This window comes from Giraffa tippelskirchi, chromosome 1 (genome assembly GCF_054371585.1).
Source record: "Giraffa tippelskirchi isolate mGirTip1 chromosome 1, T2T-mGirTip1v1.2.pri, whole genome shotgun sequence".
Lineage (NCBI taxonomy): Eukaryota > Metazoa > Chordata > Mammalia > Artiodactyla > Giraffidae > Giraffa > Giraffa tippelskirchi.
Genome location: NC_137275.1, coordinates 159,268,204 through 159,280,876, shown reverse-complemented (window position 1 = coordinate 159,280,876; position 12,673 = coordinate 159,268,204). Strand labels below are relative to the sequence as shown.

Genomic DNA, 12,673 nt, shown 5'->3' with positions numbered 1-12,673 from the left:
AGGCACCTACCTCAGTAGTAACCTGGACCAAAAATCAGAAAAGCTCTTGGTATATTCTATGCTATACAAAGACCCTAGGATCTTGTCTCTCTGGCAAGACATTGGGTACTCCAACCAACAATGACTGATATTAAATTTCAGGGTTTTGGAGTCTGATTTGTTTTCATTTAAAGGAAACAATTTAAAGAACTCTTTCAATTATATGAGAATTGGTAGAGTAAGTCACATCCACTACAGATTCAATTAAAATTGGAGAGATTGGAAGTCTGAAATATCTACCCTTTGGCTCAAGCAACTTGAAACTTGTCATTGTGTAAAATTATGTAACATTACTACTAAAATATTTTTAAAAATTCTAACATCACAAGTCTCAACACAGACAATCTGACTAAGGCCTACATAGTGTAAGTTCCCAGTGTGTCCTTTATTTAATGGCATTTTTGAACTTAGAACTAGAGTAATCCAAGCATCTTCGTAAATATAATTGGAATATGAGTTAGTATTAATGTAATTGTGACTGTTTTATCTCTACACCTTACAAGTGCTAAATTCAGACACTATATCAACAATAACTGAACAATAATAATGAAATTAGGTCAAATGAAAAGAACATCACATTCAATCCAAATTCTTTCTCATCAATACAAAAAAGCAGTCATAACACAGATTGACGCCAGTATGAAAAAAATCTAGATTAAAAGTGGTGCTTGAGCTCATACAAGTCAATACCACAAAAACAAACAACCCAATCAAAAAATGGGCAAAAGACCTAAACAGACCAAAGAAAATATACGGATGGCTAATAAACACATGAAAAGATGCTTAACATCACTCATTGTTAGAGAAATGCAAATCAAAACTACAATAAGATATCACCTCACATAGGTCAGAATGGCCATCATCAAAAAAATCTACAAACAATAAATGCTGGAGAGGATGTGAAGAAAAAGGGAACCCTCTTGCACTGTTGGTGGGAATGTAAACTGATAGAGCCACTGTGGAGAACAGTATGGAGATTCTTAAAAAAACTAGGAATAAAACCATCATATGACCCTGTAATCCCACTCCTAGCCATATGCTCTGGACAAACCAAACTGAAAAAGACACATGTACCCCAAAGTTCATTGCAGTTCTATTTACAATAGCTAGGACATGGAAGCAACCTAGATGTCCATGGACAGATGAATGGATAAAGAAGCTGTGGTACATATGTACAATGGAACATTACTCAGCCATAAAAAAAGAACACATTTTAGTCAGTCCTAATAAGGTAGATGAACCTAGAGTCTACTATACAGAGTGAATTAAGTCAGAAAAAGAAAAACATTTATCATATACTAATGCATATATATGGAATCCAGAAAGATGGTACTCATGAATCTATTTGCAGAGGAGCAATGGAGACACAGACACTGAGAACAGACTTATGGACGTGGCTGGTGCGGGGCAGGGGAGAAGGAGAGGGTGGGAGGTGTGGAGAGTAACATGGAAACAAATGTTACCATTTGTAAAATACACAGCCAATGGGAATTTGCTGTATGACTCAGGGAACTCAAACTGGGGATCAGTAACAACCTAGAGGGGTGGGATGGGGAGGGAAGTAGGAGTGATGTTCAAGTGGGAGGGAACATGGGTAAACTTATGGCTGATTCATGTTGATGTTTGGTAGGAACCAATGCAATACTGCAAAGCAATTATCCTTCAATTAAAAATAAATAAATTCAATTTTTTAAAAAGTGCCCACTCCAGTACTCTTGCCTGGAAAATCCCATGGATGAAGGAGCCTGATAGGCTACAGTCCATGGGGTCGCTAAGAGTCAGACACGATTGAGCGACTTCACTTTCACTTTTCCCTTTCATGCACTGGAGAAGGAAATGGCAACCCACTCCAGTATTCTTGCCTGGAGAATCCCAGGGCAGCGGAGCCTGATGGGCTGCCGTCTATGGGGTCGCACAGAGTCGGACACGACTGAAGCGACTTAGCAGCAGCAGCAGCAGCAGACGCTTGTAATTTTTGGGGGACCCATCTCCTAAAGCAAAGGCAACAAAAGCAAAAATAAACAAATGGACCAAATTAAACTTAGAAGCTTCTGCATAGGAAAGGAAGCCACTAACAAAATGAAAAGACAACCTATGGAATAGGAGAAAAATATTTGCAAATGACATGACTGATAAGGGATTAATATTCAATATATATAAACAGCTCATACAACCCAACATCAGCAAAACAAACAACCAGATCAAAAAATGGGCAGAAGAATTTAATAGACATTTTTCCAAAGAGGAAATGCAGATGGTCAACATGAAAAGATTCTCAACTTCTCAAGCCATCAGGGAAATGCAAATTAAAACCACAGTGAGACATCACCTCACACCTATCAGAGTGACTATTATCAAAAAGAACACAAATAACAAATGTTGGTGAGGAACATGGAACTCTGTTCAATGTTATGTGGCGGCCTGGATAGGAGGAAAGTTTGGGGGAGAATGTATACATGTATATGCATGGATGAGTCCCTTTGATGCTCACCTGAAAAGATCACAACACTGTTAATTGGCTATACTCCAGTACAAAATAAAAAGTTAAAAAAAAAAAATGTTGGCAAGGATGTGGAGAAAAGGGAACCTTCCTGCACTGTTGGTGGGACTGTAAATTGGTACAGTCACTGTGGAAAACAGCCTGGAGGTTCCTCAAAAAGTTAAAAATAGAACTACCATATGACCCAGAAATTCCACTCCTGGGTACATATCCAAACAACAACACAACAGCAACAAAACACTAACTCGAAAAGATACATGCACCCCAACATTCATAACAGCACTGTTTGCAGCTACCCATGTATGGAAGCAACCTAAGTGTTTATCATCAGGTAAATGGATAAAGAAGAAATGGCAAATACACACACATACATGCATATACAGACAATGGAATACTACTCAGCCATAAAAAATTTTTTACCATTTGCAGCAACATGTATCACCTTGGAGGGCATTATGCTAAATGAAGTACATCAAAAAGAGAAAGACATATATTGTATGATATCACATATATGTGAAATCTAAAAATACAACAAACTAGTGAACAAAACAAAAAAGAAGCAGACTCACAGAGAACAAACTAGTGGTTACCAATGGGAATCAGGAAGCAGGGAGAGTTATAGAGGGGAAAAAGGTAATTATGCAATTACATGAAATCATGCAACAAATTTGAAAATTGTAAAGCACTATAGACTTTAAAGAATTTTTCATTCAATTAAAAAACAAGTAGTGCTTATATTCTCCCTAAAGTAATACTTTATTGTAGTATTATTACTTATCTGAGTTTGAATATGAAAGCTGAAAATAAATATGAATAAAAAGTTGAATGCTAATTGAATTGAAAATTATTTCCTAAATAATTTACAAATTCTTAGAAGATAATAACAAATCATAAGGAACATAAAAAATCTTATGGCTTTAAATATAAATAGGAAGGAAAGAAATAAAATCTCTCTCCAATTCTCCAAACATCAATTAAGTAAAGGTCTTGATTTGGTGGTCAAAGTACCTCCTCTTTTGACTGCTCCACATGAACCAAAGTATAAACTGCCAGAATTTGTTCTTCTCTTTATTCTAAAACGCCATAACAACAACAAAAAAATAACAAAGAAAGACAATGTCTCACTATTATCTTCTTGCACAATTAGAGGAACAAGAACTTTGATATAAATCTACAGTTTGAAATAAAATATTACAATAAATACCTAAGAATCACTGGGTAATATTAGATACTTATAATGAGCAGAAAAATTATAAAGATACTGCTAAAATATTTTCAATAAAGAAAACTATTTAGGCAATCATCTTAGGTCATTCTAACTCTAAATTCTCAAAATAGAGTCAATATAATTTGCTTCTAAATAAATCGTCTTAGTGGGCTTCCCAGGTGGCTCAGTGGGTAAAGAATCCACCTGCAATGCAGGAGACACGGGTTTGATCCCTGGGTAGGGAAGATCCCCTGGAGGAGGGCATGGCAAACCACTCCAGCATTCTTGCCTGGAGAATTCCATGGAAGCCTGGCAGGCTACAGTCCATAAGGTCACAAAGATGTGGACATGACTAAAGCGACTGAGCACACACACATGAATCTACTTAGTAGGTTAATAAAATTAGATAAATTTTAGCACTTAAAGATATGCATGCTTCAGAGTCACAGTACTTTGAGAAACCAAGTTACATCTTAAAGGTGAAGAATTAGTGAGAAAATAAATCACTTTCACCAAATTTCACAGGTATCCCTTTCTTCTCTCTCATACTTACTAAATACTAGATAACAAAACCTACTCTCTTAGGTACTCATCTTGTTAAATATCCAGAAAAAAAAAATAATAAAGGAAGTTATCTTTTCTTTGGTCTTCTGCTTTCAAGCACAGCAAGCTATTTATGGTGAAACCATCACAAATTTCAGAAGAGACTTTGCTCCATGTTCAAATTCTAGAACCAAGCCAATGAGAAAAAAGGGGGGGTGGGACGCAGGGAATAGAGAACATCTTCCTTCCTCTTTAAACACAGTAAGCACCTTTGTTTGGAGAGATTTTCTCATTATCTTCTTTCAAAAATGTGTCAATCAGAGTAATCTTGGGGAAGGTGGGAAGATATGGCAACTGGGATCCATGTTATTGTACTTGAGTGAAGGTAAAGAGATGAAGATTGAGAAATCTTGCCCCGTGAATACTGGCTGCTCTGTCATCTGACACCAGTAGCACAGGGAATTCTAGTAACACCTCCCTCTAGAGGAGGAAAGAATGGAGTCCGAGAGAAATTTGTAAAGACAATAATTCAGCTTAACTGACTTGTTTTTTGACACGTAGCCTTGAAAAGAACAAATTTACCTCAGAAACTTGGCAAGTACAAACTGATTTTTTGATAAGTTTTAACGTGCATTTTACTAAATGCATGAAGAGAAAGTGAGGGAGAGAAAGGCCAGGTATCCAAAGACAGGAAGGTTGTCAGGTTTCTCTTTTCTGTGTCATTTTTGTTTAGTCGGTCAAATGAAAATTCAAAACCATATAATTAGATGGCTGTTTATACATGATTAAGCATGAGCTCATTGGACTTTACATGCCAAAAAGTCAGAGATGTGGTTAAGGGCAAGAAGGAACTATTAATAAAAGGAAATAAAGCTGTAACACATTTTTCACTTATGAATAAAAATAATTCAAAGCTCTCTAGGTGGAAAAAGAGGGAAAAAAATCAACCATGAGTAGGGGCAAGAAACCAGATAATTTTATAAATGGTTACAATTCATGACACATAAAACATAAGTCACCGGTACAAAAAAGCTTGCTTTTCCTCCTCTAGGATTCTAATCCTATTTTTGTTTCCTGTAAACATAATTCACAATGAGAACATAACAAAACTTACCTGTATTATATTTCTTTAGAATTGTTCTGGGAAATATTTAAGCAAGAACATGTTGTTCATTTAAAAGAGTTACTTGTTCTCTTCATAACTGTCTCCACCAGTAATCCTCTCTGGAGAAACCAATAGCTGTCAGTTCCCTTGAAAAAGGCAAACGTCTCTCATTTTTCACAACTGCAGAATTTTTCTTCCCAAAATGAAGTGAGTCCACCAAAAGCAAGGTTGAAATAGCCATAACCTTCAAAAAGATAAGGCTGACTTTCCCAGGTTCCCCAGAGAATCTCTGATCTAAGATTGGGGCTTGTCAAACGTGGTGAATCAATTTCTTACAGAGATCAACACCAAGCGAGAGGTGAGGTCAGTGGGAAAGTCTTTCAGATGACAGAGAGGATGAACTGATCTAGGATCAGACTACTTACTCCACCTTAGGTAAGGTTTTCAAGCCACTATTACCATCTCTCCATACTGGAAAAGTACACCAATACAGGTCACCTCCAGGCAAACTCCAGAGATGGTTCAACTGTGTGTGCTATTTTCTCAATCAAATAACTCTTTGGGTTGCTAATGCTGTGACTGCTATGATATTACAGAGTTAAATGAGCAGAATGAGTAAAGGCCACAGGAAGCCCAATGCATAGTCTTTAGACTGAGGCTAAAATGAATCTTAATAACATTCAAAAAGACTGTAATTCCTAAGAATTAAACATTGAATTTTATAGCCTGACTGTGAGAGCAACGTCTCAAAGTCACATCAGTTCCTTTTCTGTCAGAGAGACCTTCCATCTCAACCTCTCTTTCTCTACCCACCTATTCTTCTATCCCCAACCTCCAACCCCTCACACACACACAGACACACACACACACACAGAGACACACACACACACACACACACACACACACAATGATCATCAGCCAGTTTTGACTCCAGGAGCTATCTTCAATCCTTTATGTATCTGCCCACTGGATTCTGAACAGAATATACTTCATTTAAACCTATATGATAAACTACAAAATATGGAGATGCCTAAAAATCCTATGTCCAAGAAGCTCAGATAGTCATATAGAGTGCATATCTGAAAAGGCTCAGATATTTGAGACAAAGCACAATACTCACAACTAAATTGGCAATTTTAACCTACAAAGCTTTAAGTATTATCTGTGTCTTTTATAAAATATGTACTTTGTTCTAAAGATATTTTTAAATTATTGACCTAATTTGGTTAAATAAAGTTCTTGTGTGTATGTGCTCAGCCGTGTCCAACTCTTTGCGACCCCATGAATGGCAGCCAGTCAGGCTTCTCTCTTCAGGGGATTTTCCAGGCAAGAATACTGGAGTGGATTGCCATTTCCTACCCTAGGACATCTTCCCAACCCAGGAATCAAACCCACATCTCTTGCGTCTCCTGCTTTGGCAGGCAGATTCTTTACCACTAGCACCATCTATGAAGCCCCAAATAAAGTTCTTAACATACTCATTGAGTGTTAAAGCCACCCAAAGCTGAGAGAAGAGTACACTTTCACGAAAACTCTTTATGAGCCAGAAATTAATGAATTTTTGTCCTTAATGTTAAAGGGGGGAAATCTTGCTGAATTAATAAATATTGATTATTTGAAACAGTTTAATATCTACTATAGTTTCAGATAAGAAATGTGATAATTTATTCCTGAACAATGTGTGGCATGTAACTCAAAACTGCCTTTCATCAATAATTAATATTAATAATTAACAAGGATAAACAACAAAAATACCATTTGGAAATGTTTCAGCCTGGCCCTTTCCTCATTCCACAGTCTGCCTATTGCCCCCCCTTACCTTCTACGTGGGGTTAATAACTAAACTTCTCTCATCTCTGACATGCAACACTACCCAGCAGCAATCTTCCCAAGAATGTGCGCACGAACACGTAAGATTGAAAAGAACAAAAGTCTTATCAGAGTCACCTGAATCTGGCAAACGGATTTCTAAATTAGCATCTGCAGTTTCAATCCACTCAACAGTGAATTGGGTTTTTCTCCAGTAAGGACAGAACCCTGAATAAAGTTCACATCAGGCACCTATTCTCCTACCTACGACAGAATGTCTTATGTCTTTAATATAGGGATTAGCTTAGTAATAAAAATCAAACAGTCCTGCAGATAAGCATAGTGGAAGGAGAGGATAAGCAAAAACTACTCATTTAAAAAAGGATAGGACCAATGCACCAGGATTGTATTTGGCACTCATTCTGAAGAGCATTCAGTTAAAACTACATTGCTCTTCTTTCTCCATTTTGACCGTCTGCAGAACAGCATCTTCAGTGTCAAACACATTCACTCTTATTGGTATAATCAAAGGCATTTCACTTACCATCTGCTTCTTACTTTTCTAGCCACTCTGTCCTAGCACTCACTCAACATTTACAATGTTAAAGTCCATTGAAATTCATCTCTTCCAGCCATTCATTCCTTCACCAGAACATTGTGAAGGTAATATCCTAAGTCCCTAAAAGTTCAACATCATGGTATATTTTCATTTCTCACAGAAAATACAAATTCTATAATCCCTAATGCCCTTCTTCCACATATCTCCATTCTATGCTTTACCATTATTCTTTTTGAAAAGTGATCAGAATCACCAACAAAAGTATCTGCTTAGGTTATTCATGTTCTCAGGTTGTTTGGTCACTGACATTTAAAAGTGTTTAAAAGTAAAAAGCTCTTCCACTGGGGAGCTTCCATTGGCAGTTTGTGGAAAAGTGTGGAGATAAAGGTGTTTATATCTTCTTCTTGGCTGGGGGCCTCACAGCTGTGCTTAGAGTACTTTGCTTACACTTCTAGGGCTACCTGCTCTTTGGTTTCATCAAGTAGAGCAGAGGGCTTGTATATTCAGGCACTGCTAGGACATTCAGCAAGGGGTGGTGTGCAGAGAGGAAAGCATCTAACATATGCAGCCTAAGAAACAATGTCTCTCTTCAAGCGGAACTGCTGGTGAAGTCAGCCAGCACTGGCCCGCATGAACAATACTGGGCAGGTCATTAACTTGCCTAGTTCAGACTGCGATGAGCTCACCCACCTTTCTGGAAGTGCTATTTTAGCTTCTGAGTTTATACAAATAAAACCCATAATTTTCTAATGGCTAAACTAGGAATGTGTTTGAAAATAGCTAACTCTCTGAGAACCCTGCAGAAGCCACACAGGGAACTCACGAAGGTGGGTCTGCTGTTGTTCAAGTTTGCACACATCTTTATAATCGCTACATATGTATTACCCTGAAAATAAGCAACCACATAAGTAATGGCAATTTAAAAAAAAAATGTGGTTAATTCATTGTGTTTTCTCCCTCTCTTTTGCAGAGGAAAAAATAAGTTAGTTGTTAACTACACAAAGGAGTTAACATTTAACCTTGAATACTGAGAATGCTTTAGCTCTCAACCCCTCCCCCCTTTTATTATAGTGAAAATAGGTTCAGGAAAACTCTTACTAATTATCGCAGATCCTAGATGAGATCTAGCTCTATTAGTTTCCTTGCTGCGCTCACAGGAGGCCCCTTCATACATACGCCATTTCAGGAGTTGGGAATCCCTGCCCACCACCTCTAATAACCCTACAATCCCCAACTCCCATCATTAAAGATCAGCTAACATGCTATTCTCTCCTTGAAACAAACCTTGCAGAATCTTGCCTCCTATTCCAAGTTTCAGGTGCTTTATCCCTTCTCTAAAATCCCAGGTAATGTTATTTTTGCATCTTTTATGTTACTGATCCCTTCTACTTTATATATTACCTGTACCTTTATCTTATCTTTCCCGCTTATACTGGCAGGAAACTGGCAGGAATATTAGGATAGAAAACTTATCTTATCTACCTTCACCCCCAGTCCCTCACCCCCAGATCACATCTTGCTCAGGGCAGACACTAACTAAATGTAAATGCACAGGTAATGCCTATACCTTTTATTGTAAATACTGAGCCACTTTCCACAGGTAGGTGGGGAGAAGGGCTAAAAAGAGAAAAGTACTTTATTATTTAAAACAAGGAGATCTCTGGGAGGCCCAGAGTGAGGGTGGAGAAGACCTCTTTTCTGTTGCCCCTGCCTTCCTAACCTGTCCTCCTCTTTTGCACCCCACGGGCTGACTCTACACCTCATTACAGACACAATTTCTCTCCAAGGACACAGCCCTTTCCAAACTGTTGGACTTGTCACCTTTTCTGTGAAGCCCTCCATGAAAACAGAAGTATAACAAAACTCTCTCTCGTCTCCCTCTTCTTAGCTATTCATAAATATCACAAAGAAGACACACAGATTACCTAGATATTGACTTGGTGATCATACTTCCTCACCAAGAACTTATACTTTTAGTACTGTTTCTACTACTACTACAATAATAATTATAATACATCTGTACATTGAAAACAAAATGAAAGCTAACATTAGTGGAAGATTCACTTGGTACCAGGATGCCTGACTCTGTGCTTGGATTAACCAGTCAACTCACACAACAACCCTAATTATTGCCACCCCATTTCACAGAGGAGACAACCTGAGGTTCAGAAAACAGTAATTTGATGAGTGAGGATTCAAACTCAGGTAGCTGAGTGTAGAAGAATTGATGCTTTTGAACTGTGGTATTGGAGAAGACTCTTGAGAGTCCCTTGGACTGCAAGAAGATCCAACCAGTCCATCCTAAAGGAAATCAGTCCTGAATGTTCATTGGAAGGACTGATGCTGAAGCTGAAATTCCAATACTTTGGCCACCTGACGCGAAGAGTTGACTCATTTGAAAAGACCCTGATGCTGGGAAAGATTGAAGGCGGAAGAAGAAGGGGACGACAGAGGATGAGATGGTTGGATGGCATCACCGACTCAATGGACATGGGTTGGGGTGGACTCCGGGAGTTAGTGGTAGACAGGAAGGCCTGGCGTGCTGCGGTTCATGGGGTCGCAAAGAGTCGGACACGACTGAGTGACTGAACTGAACTGAAATGAGCCCTGCTCCAAAAATACACAAAGATGTCCATGAACTCATATATCCTTGACCATCACCCTCCACATGACAAGACAGATAATATTATTAATAAATGGGGAGAAGACAGGACAAATGGAAACTGATTCTTCTCTCCCAAAGCTGGAACAAACACTCACTCACAGCTTCCCACATCTTGGTTTCCATATACAAGCAACAGTAAGGAACCATACTTTAATTTGTCCCCTGTAGGTGCCATAAATGGTGTCACACATGCCAAGTATAAGATGACACTATTCTAACCTTTACAGCAGTAGTTAAATGTCCATTATATGACCCCACTCACTTTCAGGAATATTTGGTACATAAAATCAACTTCATTTCTTCAGTCACTCAGTCAGGGGTTAAATTGCATAGAAAGAGAAGGTAAAACAGATTAACAGAATTACAAGACAAAATGACATCTGTAAAATAAGGTAAGATCCAAAAGCTGTTGGAACATTGAGAAGACAATAATGATGAAGATGACAATGACAATATTTAGGAACACAACACAAAAGTAAGCATCTCCATGAATCTTACTATAGAAAGTACTGATTTTTCTATTGATTTATAGTCTTGTGTGCACAGTTCATCAGGATAAATATTCAAGATGTAAGAATATGATAGATACTTGCATGCACGTGTGTACACACATACACACACACTCACACAAAGGAGCACAAAGACAGTTACACAGTGCGCCAAGTTCAACAAAAAGTAAATATGAGATGTGCCTTGAAGGGACAACCTCTTATGAAGTTCAGTAGGGCTCCTTTCTACTAGAAATCTCAACCTTAAAGACAATAAAAATGAGGCCTTTAAAGGGAATCTTTTCTAAAATTCTGCCTTAAAATTCCATCTTTCAAAACTGCACTGACGTAAAAGCAGAGTCTAACCAGCCACTAACTGTCCCCAGACATGTGGCTGCTTTCTGCTTTCACTGTGAAATAAAAATAAGGTGAAAAGAATGTGGATGTATGGGTGGGCACTATGGAGATGAGAAGGGTCTATGCCATCTGGAGCCAAGTCATAACACTAGGAGGCTAAGTTTGGTCTGTGGCTTTGTAGCTGTGTGAACTTGACCAAATCACTTAGATTAAACTTCCCGCCAGGCGTGGCTTAGTGAGAACATATAACGAACTATCTTGCTCATGGCCTGGCACAAACCAAATACTCAATAAGTATTCATTTCCCTTCCTACCCACAGATCACATTGAAAACCTTTCATCTCTCATAATCTAAAAGACCATCTTCAAACCAGAATAGATAATGAAATCATTTCAAGAGTTTCCCTCATGAGAAAATGATGTATCCATGCTCCCACCGTGCTTTGAATTCATAGATTCATATGTCAAGAAGAACTAATAGAGATCATGTTTCCAATCTCCTTATTTTACAGGTGGTAAAACTCAAGTTCAGAGAGGTAAAGTGACTTGTCCCAGGACACAGCCATTTAATTGCAAAATCAGGATAAAAATCCAAGTGATTAGTACCCAACCAATCCCACTTTCTACTTCATCCTACTACATTCATTGGCCTTGCTTAATAGTGCAAATACCTCTGAGGCAGTCAAAAATGTCTTTTGTTTTCAAAACAGAATGAAAATGGCAGATGGAAGATTCCTCTTCCACCATGAGTGCTGAGTTTGGGACAAGAGTGTTCATGAAGAGATGACAAGCCAGAGGAGAAAAGGGGTAAGTACAAAGGAGAGAATAAGAATGAAAAGGACACAGAGACCCTCTATTTTACAACTGTGCCCCCAAATCAATTGCATTTGAGTCCACAAATTTAATCTAGAAGTGCACCAGCCAGATTCCCCTCCCTTTTATCTACAAGCCTAGATAGAGGATACAACAGCCACCACTCTCCCACGTTAGACAAAATGTATGAATTTTCAGGATAAAAGAGTAATGAGATTGTTTACCTTCAATAGTTTAAAAAAGAGGTTCAGTTTGAGTTTGCTCAAATATCCTTAAACTTTGGGTGTCAGTAGAACCACTGATGAACCACAGGTTTTAGTGGAACCAGTGTCTGCTTATTTACCTGCCAAATATAAATTTGCCATGGAACCAATGTTCACACTGCTTGGGGACAGCAAGCACCTTGTTAAGGAAAAGAAAAAAAATCTAATTTTAGCATATCAAACTTGACAGCATAATTTTTAAAAATATTCCCATCTCAAAGAAAGTTTATAAGCAATGAGTAAGGCTATGAGATTATTTCCAGGCATAATAATAATTGCAGAAGACTATCCAATTAGCAGTTAAGCACTGAGGGATTCCTTTGCA

At 38.1% G+C, this 12,673-nt stretch overlaps 1 protein-coding gene across 27 annotated transcripts in view; it reads right to left on the bottom strand.

The window, feature by feature from the left end:
• The window catches only part of GLIS3 (GLIS family zinc finger 3), a 674,355-nt gene that overhangs the window by 336,962 nt on the left and 324,720 nt on the right, over window positions 1-12,673 (bottom strand). For 8 of the 27 annotated variants that reach the window (XM_081502021.1, XM_081502060.1, XM_081502156.1 and 5 more), the window contains exon 2: window positions 12,310-12,487. The exons of 5 other annotated variants lie outside the window; for them this stretch is intronic. Coding sequence is in view for 1 of the 22 variants with exons in the window: in XM_081502040.1 (XP_081358166.1) it covers window positions 12,429-12,450 (22 nt within the window). In the remaining 21 variants the exon portion in view is untranslated. Of the gene's footprint in view, window positions 1-3,547; window positions 3,613-12,309; window positions 12,488-12,673 lie in introns of all 27 variants that reach the window. 14 more of the 27 variants (XM_081502097.1, XM_081502176.1, XM_081502247.1 and 11 more) reach the window with 3 other exon arrangements.